At 40.7% G+C, this 19,206-nt stretch overlaps 1 protein-coding gene across 1 annotated transcript in view; it reads left to right on the top strand.

Moving 5' to 3' along the window:
* Positions 1-4,811: 4,811 nt before the first annotated feature.
* Positions 4,812-19,206, top strand: part of htr2aa (5-hydroxytryptamine (serotonin) receptor 2A, genome duplicate a) — an 18,836-nt gene continuing 4,441 nt past the window's right edge. The window contains exons 1-2 of the mRNA XM_049485377.1: positions 4,812-5,473; positions 16,505-16,699. Of these exons, the coding sequence (XP_049341334.1) occupies positions 5,068-5,473; positions 16,505-16,699 (601 nt within the window). The 5' untranslated portion in view covers positions 4,812-5,067. The remainder of the gene's footprint in view (positions 5,474-16,504; positions 16,700-19,206) is intronic.

Genomic DNA, 19,206 nt, shown 5'->3' with positions numbered 1-19,206 from the left:
TGTGTGTGTGTGTGTGTGTGTGTGTGTGTGTGTGTGTGTGTGTGTGTGTGTGTGTGTGTGCGTGTGCATGTGCGTGTGTGTGTATGTGTTCTTGCATTACTATCTCTATGGGGACATTAAGCCAAAGTGGAGACGTTTTTTGGTCCTCTTAACTATAACTTTCCACATAAACATAAACACCAATAAATCAGAAAGATGGTAGTTTAGGTGGTTTAAGAAAAATTAAAAAAGTTAAATTCCTGGATATGCAGAATAAATACTGATTAAATTGTCCTTCTTCCTGTTCTGAGTCGGAGGTTGTGTTTATCGTTACTGTTATTTCCCAATTCCCCAAATCCACTCTCTAAACAGCCACACTTTATCCATGAAAGCCTCCTGATAAGCCAAAGAGAATAATGAGGCAAATATAATCAAATCAACTCTGCCTCTGTGTGTCTGTTTAGAAAAACAGCACAAAGGAAAGATTTGCATTTCAGAGAGTTCAGTCTGCACCACAAAACTCTGCTCTCTCTCGGGGCAAAACACGTTTTATAAAACCACTCCAGAAAATAGAAAATGCCTGAGTATTTTATCACTGTATTTATTATCAGTATTAGTTAAGGGTTAGGTCTTTACCTGAAAATGACTAAATATATGTTAAATCTTTTAAAAATTCAGATTTTTCCATTTTTTTCTTTAAGCCTCCCTCATGGACATGCTGTACACGTGCATTTATTGGTTAGCTGTCAGATACAGAAGCAGCATCTGAATTAAAGGAAGCATATGTACTGAATGAGTAAATCAGTATTACAGAACTTTGCAGCAGTGTTATGAGACAATCATTGCATAAGATAAATTAAACTAATCTTTAAAATATATATTTTCTGTTTACAGTTAAAAAAAAAAGATATCAAAAAAGTATTGTTTGAGTATCAGTATCAAATCAAAGTATCATATCAGTATCTGTACTGATTTTTTTTGAACAAAACTCAACCCAAGCCCCATTCATGTCAAACATACTGTACCTGGGGCATAAATGGGAGCAGTTTGAGGTTAAAGGGGCAGGTGATGATTTTGGAAGCAGAATTGGGTTTTTCTCAGAGCTCAGTCTCACCTGAAACCTGAATCAGTCTACAGGCTGGTTCTGTATCATCAGCCTGATTCTGAAACTGATATTTTATGGTACAAATAAAACCTCATGTTGCTTTAGATCTTTCATTTTCTCCTACAGTAGTTTTCTGGCCTCTTCCTCCCTGATTGATGCTGAAGTTCTGCTGGAGAAGATCTTGTTAAGCTGAAGCTCAGACTCTTCATGTTTTCCTGTCATCCTCCACTTTTACACTCCTTCTATTTCCACCGTTTCTCCGCCGCTCTGCCGTCACTCTCCTGCCGGATGTGTTATCTCTGCTCTTTTCAGGCGGATCTCTGATGGAATGCAGTGAATGTGTTAATTACTCCATAGATCTTTCTCAACATGAGTAAATCCTAACCTGCACTAATCTTAGCGCAGACGTCATCCCTAACACCGCCAGAACCATCGCTCACACCGCACGCTATATTTGGAGGCAGAAGAATAGCGCCTGGAGCGCTAACTTTTATTATTTATTAAAGTTCATCCATAAATCATCCATAAATCATGTTACCGTTTCAGATAGAATGAAGATGTGAAGTTCTGAACAGTTTTTAAAGTAGAAAAGGTAGAAAACACCAAGGTAGGTGTTTCTAATAAAGTGGCCAGTGAGTGAAAGCACAAAATAGGGGTTTCTAATAAAGTGACCAGTCAATAGAAGCATAGTGGATGTTAACTATACTATTAATTTATCTTCTGCTCATGTCCCAGTTTTACAGGCTCCAGATGTTCATGTTGCTGCATTAAAGTTTGTTTTTGTAGATAAAATTACCCGTAATATTATCTGTGGCATTATGGGAAAAATGATGTTGCTGATCTGGTTCAGTTACATTACAGATTTCAGCCTCTTTCACTCCTAACAATCATTTCAGTCCAGCGTCTCCTAGAGCTAGAGAGTGTTATTATACAGCAGAATCTCAGAGAGAATCTCAGTCTGATCAGTCAGTGATTCTCAGTGTTGTGGATGATCATTAGACCATTAGCCCAACCCTCGTCCTCCTACCATTATCAACAATATTCCATCTATTGTATTTCATATGACACCAGTTTATCAGTTGAGGGACAGTTTTTATTTAACATCCTCTTGACCATTAACTTGTCTATTACATTTTTTAGAACAGAATCAAAGAAAACCTGATGTGCTGTAGGTTTAATGGGTGGGGCTAAACTGCTGTAAGCTGATTGGTGGTGTAAACTCTTTATGGTGTAGAATTGAAGGACTGGTTTTGTAGAACGTTCCTTCACTCCTCTCCTGAATTTCTGCATTTCTCTTGTGATCCTCGATTACTTGCCACGTGCCTTCACCAACAAGCCCCCCCCCACACACACACTCTCCAACCCAACCCCCCCCCACACACACACACACACACACACACACACTCTCCACCCCCCCACCCCCCCGGTGAGCTGCTGGCCTTCAGTCTCCTGATCTCCTGATGTGGAGCGTTTCCTTGGTTTTAAGCTGAGATTGATTGAAAAGGAACAATTTGATTATTGGGTACCATCTCACTGTCCCCCGACTGAACCTGCTGTTTGCACCTAGAGCTCACCATAGCAACGCAGTGCAACGTCTGCGCGTGGACCGCCGCGTCCGCCGGTGGTGATGCTCGCTGAGCTCTGATTGGAGAAGCTTTTCTCAGGAAATGAACCCCTTCGTGGATATTGACCGTCCAGCTCAGAGTCAGTGTTATCGCCTGCGGATGCAGGAGGGAGGAGATCAACTCAAGTTAAGAGACGGAAGCTTTAAAATAACAAGAATGAGTTTCTTAACAGCTTATTTACACCAAAAACACTGAACTTTACATCACATGTGGTCAATTAGTCAGAACACTTTAGCTTATTTTGTTTCTTACAGTAATCACAATCGGGTTCAGACAAAAACAACCGTAATGAGACCCATGAGAGGAGGTGACCTTGATCCGGTTCCAAACTAACTCAGAAACTGTTCAGTCTCGATCCGACCCACCTATCAAATATACTCCTTTTATTTGAGCTAAACTGCTGTTCAGGTGCAGTTTAACCTGATATATTTTTCAGATCATTACTACAGTTATGAACAAACACGGTCTCTGCTGCTGCTCCATGCTGAGCAGGTGCAGCGCTCACTGCTCAAACCCGCGTAAACTCCCTGCATTTAAAAGAGCAGCAATAAAATTGACAACACATTAGTTCACCCACAGCTGTTTCAGTTTTTAAGTCAAGCTGTCCGGTGCACAGTTGATGGCTCGCATATAGATCATTAAAATTGCAGCCCTAAATGTTTATGTTGTACCATGTTTACCTTGTTTCAATCTCTTAAACGTCTGGATAAATGGGTGGAATTACACTTTAAAGTGAAGTTTGGGTTAAACAGTGTTTCCCCTGCTACCAAAACACCTGATTCATCTAAATAACCAATCAGCCTTATGTTAGGATCAGGGGTGATAAAGCAGGGAAATCCCTAAAATACCAGAAACTAATACACACTATTACACACTATTACACACTAATACACACTAATACACACTATTACACACTATTACACACTAATACACACTATTACACACTATTACACACTATTACACACTAATACACACTAATACACACTATTACACACTATTACACACTATTACACACTAATACACACTAATACACACTATTACACACTATTACACACTAATACACACTATTACACACTAATACACACTAATACACACTAATACACACTATTACACACTAATACACACTAATACACACTATTACACACTAATACACACTAATACACACTATTACACACTAATACACACTAGCAGGTCTATGTGTGTGGGGGGGGGGGGGGGGGTTCCACCTGACCCCATTATTTCATCTTTGCCATCTTCGACTTAGAAAGCAGTGGACGTCTAAAGAGCTCTGACTCCTTACCTGACAGTATCTCTCTCTCCCTCCTCTCTCTCTCTCTCCTCCTCCCTCCCTCTCCCTCTCTTTCTCTCTATTCTCCTCTCTCTCTCTCTGAGTCTCTCTCCCTCTCTTTCTCTCTATTCTCCTCCCTCTCTTCTCTCTCTCTCTCTCTCTCGTCCTCCCTCCCTCCCTCCCTCTCTCTCTCCCTCTCTCTCCCTCTCTCTCTCTTCTCTCTCTCTCTCTCTCTCGTCCTCCCTCCCTCCCTCCCTCTCTCTCTCCCTCTCTCTCCCTCTCTCTCTCTCTCCCTCTCTCTCTCTCTCTCTCTCTCTCTCTCAGCGCTGCTGGATTAGGCAGGGTGATCAAAGGCTTGTAGAGGAGGAGAGGAGCAGTCGCGCTCGGAGACGGAACCCCTGAGAGAAACAGAAAGAGAGGAAAACTCCACTCTCACCTCCTCACGCTCTCGCGCTCTCGCAACTCAGAGGAAAACACATTTTACTCTTTCACTCTTTCACCCTTCATCCTCCTTTCCTGGGAATACCTGCATAACGAGGGCAGCATCTGTGTGTGAGTATGTGTGTATGAGTGTGTTTTTGAGTGTGAGTGAGTGTGTGTGTGTGTATGAGTGTGTTTTTGAGTGTGAGTGTGTGTGTGTGTGTGTATGAGTGTGTGTGAGTGTGAGTGAGTGTGTATGAGTGTGTTTTTGAGTGTGAGTGAGTGTGTGTGTGTGTGTGTATGAGTGTGAGTGAGTGTGTGTGTGTGTGTGTATGAGTGTGAGTGAGTGTGAGTGAGTGTGTATGAGTGTGTTTTTGAGTGTGAGTGAGTGTGTGTGTGTGTGTGTATGAGTGTGAGTGAGTGTGTGTGTGTGTGTGTATGAGTGTGAGTGAGTGTGTGTGTTACAAAGTGAGCACGTGCTCCAGCTGTGCAGTTTTCAGGAAGGTTGTATTAGTAGTGGAGGATCATCAGGACGATGCCGCTGTTTGCAGGACAGCTGAGATGGACACTGTGTCCTGTTGGACTGTCCGTCTCCGTCAGGTAACACACCTGTGGGAGATCTGAAGGGGGCGTGGCCTCCAGCGGGGATCATGAGTTTGTACAGGAACGTCTCTGAGCTGGTTCTGGAGACGCTGTCCTCCTCGGCGTCTCTGGGAAACGTGGAGCGGAACGGGTCTCAGTCCTGCAACCAAACCGGGATCAGCTCAGAACCGCCGCCCTTCGCCAACCAATCAGCCGGCAGAGGAGGAACCGGGGGGGCGGGCGGACGGTGCTCAGGTCAGTCAGGTCAGGAGTTTGGGCAGAAGAACTGGGGGGCGCTGCTGATCTTGGCGGTGGTGGTGCTCACCGTCACGGGGAACATCCTGGTGATCTTGGCGGTCAGTCTGGAGAGGAAGCTGCAGAACGCCACCAACTACTTCCTCATGTCTCTGGCTGTAGCTGATCTGCTGCTGGGCCTCCTGGTGATGCCCGTCTCAATGGTGACCATTCTGTACGGTATGTTAAATTAACGTGTGTTTACTGTCATCGTCACTATTCAGCGCTATTGTGTATGCCTTTAATCACTGGTATCACTTTATTAGAAAATGTTTTCCTTGCCGTGTGCTCCTAACACATGGCCTTGTTTTGTTTTCCTACTCCAAGTGCTCTGCCCTAGCCCCGCCCTAGCCCCGCCCTTGTCATTAGTATTGTCACCTTGTGTCTTGTTTGTAACCCCGCCCCCTCGTTACTGGTCCCAGGTGTTCCTCACCCTCCTTGTGTATAAAAGCCTCTTTGTTTCAGTGTTTTTTTGTGGAGTCTTTTGCTTGGCTTTATCTGCTGTGGATCATTTTGAATGTTTTTTTTTTTGTGCTCAATCTGTTTCTTCTTTTCTTAGTTTTGCTATATTATTCTAGTTTTGTTAATATGCTTAGTCTTGTCAGTTTAGTTTGCTTAGTATTGTTAATTTTTTTTGCATTTTCTCGTGTTTTCTTTCTGTATTATTTGCTGTTTTATTGTATTAAAGTTAAAAACTGTATTTATGTCCGTCCCGTCTGTTTCAGTCCGTCATCACTGTTTCTCACCCGTATCTCTGTTTATCGATGGCCAGGTTCATAAAACTGAACATCAACAGTCTTTAACTATACACAAAACACAGTTTACAGCTATAAAAGAGGGGTTTCTGATAAAGCGTCCAGTGAAAGCATTTTATCATTAGATTACTTTGCTCAGCCTGTCTGATGGATGTTAAACAGGATCTAGACGTTTTATTATTATGTGTTTGTGATTTTTCTCTGTTGTTCAGAGATGATTATTCTCTCAGGTTCATTATAGATTCAGATGCTGCTGCTTCATAATGTGAGAAAATTCCAGTTGTGAAATCAACAGCTGTGTTTTATTAGTTGTGTTTATGAAGCAGATTTCTGTATTATCACATTTTGTTGGTGTAAATTTATGTATGACAACTTTTTATCACGGCTCCTCTGATTCACTGTAGCAGGAGGAGTCTGGTTGGATTATTGACTGATAGTGTTTATTATCATGATGATTATTCTATTAACTTATATTTGGATGTTCAGGTTTAAGCTTGTGGTGTTTGGTGTTTAGAAGCAAGATTACGATGTTTATGGATAAAGTCGTGTGTTTAGAGTTTAAAAACAGGATTTTGGGGATGAAGTCATGGTGTTCAGAAGAAAAGTTACTGTATTTAGAGTTAAGATTATAGTGTTTAGGGCTGAGGTTAAAGTGTTCAGGGATTAAGTCATGGTATTTGGTCGTAAGTTGATGACTGAAATAACAAGAAAAGATGCAGAGCTTTCAGACCTCAAATAATGCAAAGAAAACAAGTTCATATTCATAAAGTTTTAAGAGTTCAGAAATAATCAATATTTGGTGGAATAATCCTGGTTTTTAATCACAGTTTTTGTTTTCATGCATCTTGGCATCATGTTCTCCTCCACCAGTCTTACACACTGCTTTTGGATAACTTTATGCTGCTTTACTCCTGGAGTAAAAATTCAAGCAGTTCAGTTTGGTGGTTTGATGGTTTGTGATCATCCATCTTCCTCTTGATTATATTCCAGAGGTTTTTAATTTGCTAAAATCAAAGAAACTCATCATTTTTAAGTGTGATCTATTTTTTATAGAGCTGTATATATGTAACAATATGGTTTGAAGCTTTGCCATCAGCAGCCAGACCCAGAGAGATAATCTTAATCCCTAAATTTCTCCCGTTGTGACGCTGCACGGTTCGGCTGATGTATCAGAGCTGAGAATTTGACGCGTTCCTGTGTGATGCTGCGTTTACAGCAGGTTAGAATTCACACGTTGAAGCAGGCATGTATTTATCCTTATTCTACTGGTTTCAGGGTTAAGTGTTTAGCGGGAGGCAGAGCAGGACTTTACCTGAGCTCTAAACCAGATTCTGATAATGAACTCTCCTGTGAATAAAAGAGACGTTTCTGAAAAAGGAGCTCAAATGTAGATAAAATGATGCAGGAGGAGTTTAATCTCCCGTCACGTCCACATACTGTCTCTAATCTGCTCCTCACAGAGTAAAATTTCATACTGGAGATTCAAGTGAATATCAATATTTAATAATGCAGCTGTAGAATATAAGGTGGGATAACTATAAATAAACTGGATTTCATCTCTTTACTATTTAAAGTGCAACAGGAAATCAAGTGAGAAGTTAGAGATCACTAATTATGTAACAGTTTCAGCACTTAAGGTGGACTAGACGAAAAAAGCCAGAGTTTAAGGTGGAATAAAAACTTTAAATAAGCCAGTGTTAGTGTGACTGTGTGAATATAGAAGAAGCCTTTAAGTTAGAAATAATCTTTTAAAAAAATAATGAGAAAGCTTTTAAGATGAAACTAATGTGATTGTGGTGGAATTTAAGGTGGAACTAGTGTGACTGTGTGAATATAAAGGCAGCATTTAAGGTGGAACAGAAACAATAAATAATTAAACTAGACTTGGAAGTAACTACTTCATTTTAAAGGAAATTACAGAGTATAAAAGTGTATTTGGAGGAGTTTATAGAGGTACCAAACAGTATAAAGCTAATAATATGTGTTCACTTTGTTTATTTGGTTGATGCTGTGAATCTTTTAAGGTGGTATTGCTGCTGCACTCTTGTAAATATCTTCCTGTGGTTACATATAGTTCCTAGACTATTATTATTATTATTATTATTTACAAGTCCAACCTCAAAAAGAACAATCACACATTTAACTCTTTTTAAGTTTTTTTTGTGTTTTTATGTTCTGAAGGAATCGTATTCAGATCTCAGAAACTTGAGTTAATAAAAACAATACAGAAATGTATCCTAAAGTATTGAGTTCAGTCCCAGTTAGTGTTTATTTACCTTCTTGCTGAGAATATTTGTCTTAATATCTCCTAAATAAACCTGAGATTAAGTGTAAAGATGAAGGAGATTCTCCTGCTGTTCAGATGTTTCTCCAGAGCTGAAAGACGAGAACACATTTCTCACTTTGAGTTTGAACAGAGATAAAATCACACGTTTGTCATGAGCTCAGATTTGCCAAGTTAATGCTGCTCATGTTTACCAGAAACCGCAGAGAGGAGTCTTAGTATAACCTCTTCCACCACGTCTCTCAGACCAAACTCTCTTACTGCTGTAATTTATCAACCTGAACCTGAAGCTTCTTTTATAAAGCATTACATCTCTACTGAACCACGACGACCGGATGCTAAAATGTATAAAAGAATATTAATTAATGCTAAATATTAATTAAGGTAAAATACTCCTCCTTATTCTTTCAGATATAATATTGTAAATGATCAGGTTAGTAAAGGGAGTAAATCTGTGCTGAATTTCTCCACAATCTGGATTAAAGAATGTTGATCTACTGTTTCTCTTTCCATCATCCGGCCTTCAGCTTAAATCAAGCATATTCCACACCTCAGTCTTTTCTCAGTGTGTGTGTGTGTCCATCCCTCTGCCCATTTATCTATCCTTCTATTTGTCCATCAATCTCTCTCTGTCTCTCTCTCTCTGTCTCTCTCTCTGTCTCTCTCTCTCTCTCTCTCTGTCTCTCTGTCTCTCTCTCTGTCTCTCTCTCTCTCTCTCTCTTTGGATGTGAGAATGTTGCTCTACACATCCTCACCTTAGAGCTGTGACCTCATTAACATCATAACAGTAAATGTATGTGTGTGTGTGTGTGTGTGTGTATAGTGTGTGTATGAGTGTGTGTAGTGTGTAGTGTGTGTGTATAGTGTGTGTATGAGTGTGTGTGTGTGTGTGTATGAGTGTGTGTGTGTATGAGTGTGTGTGTGTGTGTGTGTAGGTTCTTTAACTGTCGGACTCTAAAAGGACTCATTAAATGTGACGGAGGAAAGAGAAAATCCGTATTAATGATTTTTCTCCGTTTCTTCAGTCAGAACTCATGAGTCTCCAAAACGATGATTTTATTATTCTGTGCAGGTTCAGTACAGGATTCTTATCTAAAGTTAAATAGAGATTTTATTCATTTCTCTGAACTATGATTCACTGATTCAGGGTTCAGTTATCACCTGTATTCTCCTGTCTCACACAGGGGACAGAAACATGATGCGCTAGGTTTACTGTATATATACTGTAATATTAATACTGAGGATCTCACACTTCCCCACTTTCTGATTTTAATAGCAAATAAAAAATGTCCATTTCAACCAGATATAATACATATAATAAACTCAGCTAAACTGAACTGTTCAGACAGAGTTAATGACTCGTTTACACTACAATATCAGATGTTTGAGAATTGGGATTGTAATTGCGTAGTGTAATCCTGGCTTTAGGTAACTCACCTGCTGTTTGATGAGTGTCTTTGCTGTCATAACGTTGGTAAAAGTACACCTTGTCCAGCTCAAAACACACTACTAATTCTCTTAATTAATCATGGGTGTGTTTAATTTTGGACGTAATGTGAAATAAATCAGCATGTCACTTATCATTCCCTTTAAGACTTTAAGAGTCAGTTGGCGGATTGCTATTTTAACGATGCAGCTACCTGGACGCTCCCAGCAGAGGAAACTGATCTACTTGTTTATTATGTTTATTGTTGATGTAAAAGTTTGCATAGCTGCCAATGGGCACACACTATGGGTTTGTGCACTGCTGTTTATCCATGTGTTTGTAACAAGTGGGGATGCGCCTGTGTTGACCATTCTCTGCCAAGATGGCAATGAACGTCCGACTGTTGACTTCTGCACTTCTGTTGTATTGAGTCAGTGGCACACCTGCGTTTTCTGTTACCAAGATCGCAATATGGCAAGACACACACCATTGGCATGAATATATTTAGAAGCACTGATGCTATTTAAACCAGGCAGAGGGAAGGAATGAAACAGACTGTTGGTGAGGTGTAAGATAGCAATAAGCACTGCAGGTATGCGCCGTGTGCAGGGTGTAAGATAGAGCTGTAAGTGAATCAGGACGTTCAGATCACTTCTGTATTCGTTAACGACGTTCCAGCCGAGTCCTGTAACTCTGTGACGGTGTGTCTCGGTCTCCAGAGCTTCTACAGGACATTTTTAATCAGGCGTCTGAACTGTGAAACACCGTGACCTTTCAGAACAAACCTTTAAAACCTGTTGAGTTCAGATGAACTCCTGGAGTTCCAGGAAGAATCCAGATTAACTCTGAGTGACTCAGAACTGGATCACAGGAAAACCTGAGAGCGGAGATGATGGAGAGAACGACCGGCGGCAGGGAGGCACTGATGTGCAGGAAAAGAGGAGGATTTCTGAGAAAAATAATTATACCCAACAATACAACACACACACACACACACACACTATACACACACACTATACACACACACACACACACACACACACACTACACACACACACACTGTGTAAAAGAGTGTGGATGTGTTTGAAGGAATCCATCAGAGCATATAACTTAGTACCATTTTTTTAAACAAACATAACACCCACCTCCTTCACTAATAACATAAAATCCTCTAAATAACCCAATTAACCCCCCAACCCAACACTGACATTATATACTGTATTTCACTGGGTGTATTTATGTTATTTTTGAGCTACACTTATGTAAAAAGAGGTAATATATGTCCCCTGTAAAGTGAATTATCTATAATGTCAACTATATTTATGTTTACATTTTTTTAATAATAAAATTCAAATTTACTGTCTAAAAATTGTAATTAGTAAAAGTCCACTACTTTTTAAAACAGTGCAGCAGCATTACTATGCTATTATACTATCATGTGATACATTAATAACCTAAATTAATCTTAAAAAGACAATAATATTAAGTTCATGAATAATCCAAAAATATATAGTTATTGTGACAGGCCTACATATACATATAAGCACTGATTTTGCAAACAGCAGGTTAGCTCTACTTTTCTCATTCACACTTGGCAGCCAATTGACACAAAGGCTATTTGCATATCGTTCCTAAAGGCTCATCAGTAATAACATCAGCCGGTTCAGTTCTGATGGATAAACAGGGGTAAATGTTTGTGTGATAATGAATCCTGACCGTCGGCTCTTCGGGTCTGTAGATGGATGTGTCTCATTTCTACAGACTCTACAGTGACGGAGGAGTGATCACCTGGTTGCTATGACAGAGGATGATGCTCAGGAGAGGAGGGAGGTCCTGTATCTCTGGCTGGAGCAGCAGCGTGTGTTTCAGATCATGATGCTCCTGGTGATAGAGCCGGCTGCTCGTCTCCCCTGAGGAAAAGCGGCTCATCAGGTGTGAACTTCCCGACGCAGAGCCAGAAGAACCAGCTGATAAACTGATTCTCTATAATGAGCTTTAACCTCCTCACCTCCGCTCCTCTCACACTAATGAACAGCTCTTCAGCTCTTCAGAGACAGTTTAACACGTTCCCCCTCGATCTGAGATCAGCCTGAACTGTTCTCTGAGAATGTTTCAAGAGAGAGAGTTTTAGATAATCTGGTGATAATAAACCTGTTAACTTTAAAACTACTTAATGAGGAGGAAGACGAGATCAGGGATTAGATCAGAGATCAGAGATCAGCAATAACAGATACGTCCATATAAATCTATTAACTATCCATTCACTGCTGTAACCAGCGATGGACTGACCAGAGAGAGGTACTGAGACAATTCCCGGTACACTGCTCTGTGTGTGAGAGTGTGTGAGAGTGTGTGAGAGTGTGTGAGAGTGTGTGAGTGTTATTTTGTGGGATTTGAGCTAAAGGTGGGAAATTAAACAGTACAGTAATTAACTGGAGTCTGATGAGTCTCTATAATTACACACACTGTCTGACTCTGTGTTAAACCTGTCAGACCGTCCTCACTGTCCTTCACACACACACACACACACACACACACACACTCACACACACACACACACATACATTACACACACACAGTGATACTAGCATATTCAGACACACATAAACACACACTCACACCGTTAGGGATTAATTGCTGTACTGAGTTTTATTAGATTATTAGATTTAGAGCGATGGAGAGGATTTTCTCTCTTTACTCTGGATGTTTGAACATTGCTGTGAGAATCTGATGGGTTTCTTCAGTATAAGAGAATCAGTGAACTCAGACACTGTTACTGAATTATTAGTTCTGCCTCTTCAGCTCACCATGTCTCACTTCCTCTCAGTTCAGGAGGTTTCACTCCAGGTTATGTGGGTTCAGATAAAATGTGTTGGGTTAGAGTTAAGTTCAGATGGAATTTGTTGGGTTACAGTCAGATTTAGACAGACTTTTTGAGCCTCAGTTGGATTCAGACAAACTTCGTGTGAGTGTAATACTCAGGCTCAGTCAGAATTGGCCGGGTGATGGTCAGGGTAGCCGTTGGGTCCAGCTGTAATTTGTTGGCTTACAGTAATATTTAGATTTACTTTCTTGGGTTACAATCAGTTTCATATAACATGTGTTGGGTTACAGTCAGGTTTAGACAGAATTTGTTCGGTTACAGTTCAGTTCTTTTTGGGGTTACAGTTGGATTCAGATGGAATTTGTTGGGCTACAGTCGGGTTCAAACAGAATTTCATGCCAGATTAAAGCTCTCCTCTCCTGTGTGTGTGAGTGTGTGTGTGTGTGTGTGTGAGTGTGTGTGTATTAGCAGTGTTGGACACAAAGAGCTGCTCTGATTTCCGGGCTTATCTGGGATGCATGACTCTGATAAGCTGCACAACAAAGAGAGAAAGATAACGAGAGGAAAAGAGATTGTGTGAATATGTGTGTGTGTGTGTGTGGGTGTGTGTTTGTGTGTGTGGGTGTGTGAGTGTGGATGTGTGTGAGTGTGTGTGTGTGTGTGTGTGTGTGTGTGTGTGTGTCTGTGTGTGTGTGTGTGTATCTCTTTCTGTCTGTTTGGTGTGTTGAGGAAAAATGAATAATAGAGTGTTCTTCCAGTGATGCCATAGGGGAAGCATAGTGTTTGTTATAGTGTAATATGGGTGTTATAACCTTTTAATGATCTGAAATAGCTTTGCTTGGTAACAGATCGTTATGTTTAATCTGTATTTATGTATTTATCGGAGATGTGCTGCCTCGGGGCAGTGTTCTGTTAGAGAGGGCTATGTGTAGCTATGCTGGGAAGAGAAAGGTTAATAATAATATTCTATATTTTAAATGTATGACTTCAGATATTTTTAGCACCTTTAATGGAGCTGCCCTGAGGGAAGAGCATGGCCTGTATGGAGCAGAGGGATCAGTGGGATGTGACTGTGGACGTTTTATACAGTATCTACTAAACTAAAATCTGGAAATAAGTTTGCTGTGGATCTGTATAAATTAAGCATTTACATTTATATATATTTAAGATATTTAACAGACGCCCTTATCCAGAGCGACTTACAAAAGTGCTTCATTGTTTACTTTAAAACATTTATAGCTAGTTTTAGAGACTAGAATCAAGAGATACACAAAGATTTGATCATGTTAAGAACCCTAGGAGATTTTTTTTTGTTTAGATAATTTTGGAACTCAAGATGAGTCTTCAGTCTTTAGGAGTTTGAAGACGGCGAGTGATTCTCAGAGCTGTTCTGATACTCAGTGGCAGTTGGTTCTCGGTTCTGCAGCTCAGAGAAGAGTCGGGATGTTAGTGGGGTTTTTTTTGTTGGTGATTCTGAGGGATGGAGGTTTGAGCCGAGTCATACTGGAAGCTTTAAGAGCTCTTAATACAGATCTGGATTTGACCATCATCACCATCAAGTATGAAGGAGCTGCTCTGTTTTTGGTTGTGTAGATCAGCGTCAGGGTTCTGATTTTTTTTTTATTTTATTTCTAATTTTTCCAATTTTCTCCCCAATTTACACGGCCAATTACCCAACCCATTCATTAGGACTCCCCCTATCACTATCAATACCTCAACACACCAGGAGGGTGAAGACTAACACATGCTTCCTCCGATACATGTGAAGTCAGCCACCGCTTCTTTTCGAGCTGCTGCTGATGCAGCACGCTTGGAGGAAAGCACATCAGCTCACAGACGCCCTGTGCTGCAGACATCACTGTAGGAGTGATGTGGGGAAAGAGCGCCATCTACCCACCCGGAGGGAGCAGGGCCAATTTTGCTCCCTCTGACGCCGCCAGCTGATGGTAAAGCTGCATGAGCTGGGGTTCGAACCGGCGACCTCCTGCTCATAGTGACAGCGCTTTAGACCGCTGGACCACTCGGCGCCCCAGGGTTCTGATTTTTGATACGAGCGGTGACAGGAAGTCAGTGGAGGAAACACAGTAAAAAAGTCACATGACTGAACTTGGGTAGATTGAAGACGTGCTGCTGCGTAAAGCATCCTGTATTTGTGTGTATTTGTGCTGATTGTGTTAATATTGACTGTTTTCTCACAGTAATGTGATCATGTTCACTGTTAATGTGAGCAAGTTACAGGTAGTAACTCGTGTAACTTGCAGAATCACTGAATGCATGGTTATTTTCATTTGGTGGAATTTCACACGATTAACTGCGCAGGAACTGCGTCCAGCTCCCCGCCAGACACCAGCCGGCTCAGCATGTGGGAACCAATTTCGAGGGGATTCAACATGGCTTCATTATTTATGTGTGGGGTTCCAAACCGCTCCTTATGATGAGAAGAAAACAGCTCTTAAAAAGCAAAAGTGGACGAGCGTCTGACTGAAGAGTCGAATTACAGCAGGCAATCTGTGTAATGTGCGATTCAGAGTGTGCTCCAGACTCAAAAAACAACAGAAAAAAGGAAAAAGCAAGAAAAAGCTGGAGAAAAAAGCGTCGGAAGGTTGACAAATATTGAACCAATCTCTTAGAAGATACTGAGGGGGGAGTCGGGAGTGCTCTCTCTATCTCTCTATCTCTCTATCTCTCTGCCTCTGTATCTTTCTGTCTCTCACAGATTGATTTTTTTCAGCATATTCCTGTAGACACGAGGGCTAGCACATCACTCATCACTCACACAACACACACATCTATACAACAAAACACAGCTATTTATACTGATTTATAGCTAAACACTGCTAATCTAAATGAAGCTACGCTGTACATAATCCAGTCCCGACCTTTAAACACAGTTTATCTTATTGCAAATATTGCAAACATGTTTTTGATGTCTAAAGATGTTTTCCTTTATTTTATAACAGGAGCTAAAATGCTAATGTTACTAAAAAGTAATAAAAACTCATCAGTTAGCCTGATGTGTTTCAAATTTAGTAAACTTGTTCTCATTATAGTTGCATTCTTGTACAATGAGGTTTACCTGTGTTTCAGCTTAGAAAGCGAAGGTCAGAGTTCAGGGTCAGCAAAGCAAGAACCTGGGAATTAAAACCACAACCCTGTAATCAATAACCCAACTTTGTAAACACAGCATAATACAGCTGTTTTTATCTCTCTTCCTCTCTCTCTCTCTCTCTCTCTCTCTCTGTTCTCTCTCTGTTCTCTCTCTCTCTCTCTCTCTCTCTCTCTCTCTCTCTGTAAGAGGACAGGCGTTTCTGTAGGACGGTTATTTTCTGCCTGAATGAGTCGGAGTTTAACCAGCTTTTCTCTGCCCAGAATCTTTTATAGAGTGTAAACTCTTACAGAAGTGCTGAATTGAGTTTAATGAAGGTATTTAGCTGCTTTAAACTGAGAGCATTGTTGACACAGATGAGCAAACGCACACAAATACATTAGTTGGCTTGATTAGTGGAGAAGCATCTCCAATAGAATAGAACTCTGGAGCAGATAAACATGAAGCTGTTGGCATGGTGCCTGATGCCAGTCATGGTTTAGAGGGTATAAAGCCTGGAGCTGTGGAACTGGGTTCTCTGGGATGAAGTTGCTTTTAGGATGAGTTGGGGGAGTGGGGATGATCCAGCATGACCTCACTGACTCTCTCGTTACTAAATGCAATCAAATTTTCACAGCAGTGCTCCAACAACTTGTAGAAAGCCTTGCATGGACAGTAGAGACAGTTACTCCAGCAAAAGCAGGATAAACTCTTTTTTAGTACCTTTATTTTAAGCCAGTCAGTACTGTTGTTTAATATATAACTATTTCAGCACTCAGATACTTACCATATACTGTGTGTTTGGTGTGTGTGTGTGTGTGTGTGTGTGTGTCTCAGGTTACTCATGGCCGCTTCCTGCAGTCCTGTGTCCAGTGTGGATCTACCTGGACGTCCTGTTGTCCACTGCGTCCATCATGCACCTGTGTGCGATTTCTCTGGATCGATACGTCGCCATCCGTAACCCGTTCCACCACAGCCGCTCGCGGTCCCGCGCCCGCGCCAAGATCACCGCCGTCTGGACCATCTCTGCAGGTCAGTCAGTGTCTCCTCACACACCACCTCACCGCTCTGAGAAACCAGGGGTTTCTGATAAAATGGCCAGTGTGCACCTTTATTAAAAACAATAGTAGTTTTACCCACCTTTACCTGAACAGCGTGCTGATTAACCAGATCCACACTGTAGCTGCACCCAGTCACCATGCCTACATCTACTGCCCTACCCAACATTACTGTGTGGGGTTTAGGGTGGGTTCAGGAGGGCTTTGGCTCCAAGTGGTTTAGTGCAGGTGTTCATCCTGGGATTCAGGTGGGCTTTCTGAATGGACCCCATCATTACAGCCCACTGTAATCTCACACAGGTCCTGTCTAGATTCCATAATCAGTGCACAATCCAGATGGAACCCATGTTTAACCTCTACTGGTTCCATATGGGGCCAACATGAACCCATAGACAACATCCTTGTTCCCAGTCGGGCGACTCATATGAGCTCTACATGGACATTATTATCTGGAGAGGGTGTTTCTGATAATTGGTAAGAGGTGACCTACAGGGGTTAACCTGGTAACAAAACAGTGAGTTTTGGAATGGCAAAATAAATTTTAATATCTGTGGAAGTGAAAGAACAAAATTAGTGTAAAATAATAAAGTGGCCAGTGAGTGGAATCACAGTGTCGGTGTTTCTAATAACAGCTGGTAATAAATACCACATGTTTTCTCCTCTGAGCTTAACACCATCATCAGCCTGACGCTGGGAACTGGGTATACTGGTAAAGGCTGATGGGTAAAAGTGTATAAAGTGTAATTTTGGAATTCTGGGAAATTGTCTTTCTGAGAGGAGAATAAAGAAACGGTGAAAATTAGAGAAGGTAACTGTTAGAAACTGCATAAACTACAGCCTCGCCAATATCCTGCTGATTACACCAATCAGCTCCAGCCAAGAGGACATTACTGAACCACTAATGAGCAGAGAGAGAGAGAGAGAGAGAGAGAATGATAGAGAGAGAGTGAGAGAATGATAGAGAGAGAGAGAGAATGATAGAGAGAGAGTGAGAGAATGATAGAGAGAGAGAGAGAATGATAGAGAGAGAGAGAGAGTGAGAGAATGATAGAGAGAGAGTGAGAGAGAGAGAGTGAGAGAGAGAGAGAGAGAGTGAGAGAGAGTGAGAGAGAGAGAGTGAGAGAATGATAGAGAGTGAGAGAGAGAGAGAGAGTGAGAGAGAGAGTGAGAGAATGATAGAGAGAGAGAGAGTGAGAGAATGATAGAGAGAGAGAGTGAGAGAATGATAGAGAGAGGGTCAGACAGCATAAGAGTGAGAGTTATTAAGAAAATAAGAAAGACTCTCATTAGGGCTCAATGGGATTTTTTTAAACAATATCCTGTGATGCTTAACCTAGCAACAGTAGTCATGGAAGAATAAATTAGTGGGCGGAGCCTGGAGAGGTTAGTTAAAGCATTATCAGAGAGCCAATGACGTGTGGAGTTCAGCCCCTCACTCAGTGCTGTAGCACTATTGTTAGCTGTTTAATATTTTATAAAAATTCATTTACTGTGTAACTATACATTTATTAATACATATGTTTACCCCAAATGAACACATTTTTGGACATATAGCAGAATCTAAAGCAGTATTTTGGGGGGATTATGGTTTTTGTAATTTCTGCAGTGCTGCCTGAGTTGAGTTGAATGATTATTTAAGAGCTAAAATTTTTTTTTTCCTTAAAATTATAAAGATGTTTTTATTCATTTTGAAATTTCACTTATTTTTTTAACTATTGTTACAACATTATGAAGCTATTTAAAGGTATTCAAAATTCCCTGTCCATCCTGTTATAAACACCCATTTAAGAAGGAAGTCTTTCACATCAGAAATTCACATGCAAGTGAAAATATAAAGTGATTAAGCTGGTAAATATGTAAATAGAGCTGCTGTGTAATCAAGAGAATTAAAATATTAATCATTTTATTTAAGTTTTAGGGGCCAGAAGACAATATTTTGATCTGCATGAATAAAAGCAGAAATTGATCCCACATATTAAAGCAAACTAATCTCCATCTGTTCTTTATCTTAATCAGCTGCTGAATGAGAGTCATCCCTCTGTTTATCTCTCTTCAGGAATATTCAGCTGATCCTCAGAGCTCAGCGCAGGCTGTCCTCTCTATCATAAAACCAGAGAGTATCATTTAAATGTGTTTAATAAAGTGTCTCGTCTGCTGATCAGATAAATAATAATCAGATCAGATAAATAATCAAGTGCTTCTGGAAATCTCACACTTCAGTACAGTGCAGTTCGGTGAATAAAAACCACAAAGCTTCCCTTTACCTTCCAAACTCCATAACTACAGTCTGGTGAAAATATTACACTTACTGTCACGTTTAAACTACAAACCAGAAGTGAGAAACATACATTTCACTCTGAACTCCCCTGAATGTTAAACAGTGAAGTTGTGATTGGTGCCTATAAAGGCTAACAATATACAGCATTATGTAAAACAGTTAGTGCAGTTAGTGCAGTTTGTGCATGGCGCTACCTGTACTTG

The sequence above is a fragment of the Astyanax mexicanus genome, chromosome 11, assembly GCF_023375975.1.
Source record: "Astyanax mexicanus isolate ESR-SI-001 chromosome 11, AstMex3_surface, whole genome shotgun sequence".
NCBI lineage: Eukaryota > Metazoa > Chordata > Actinopteri > Characiformes > Acestrorhamphidae > Astyanax > Astyanax mexicanus.
This window is presented reverse-complemented; position numbering and strand designations above follow the sequence as displayed.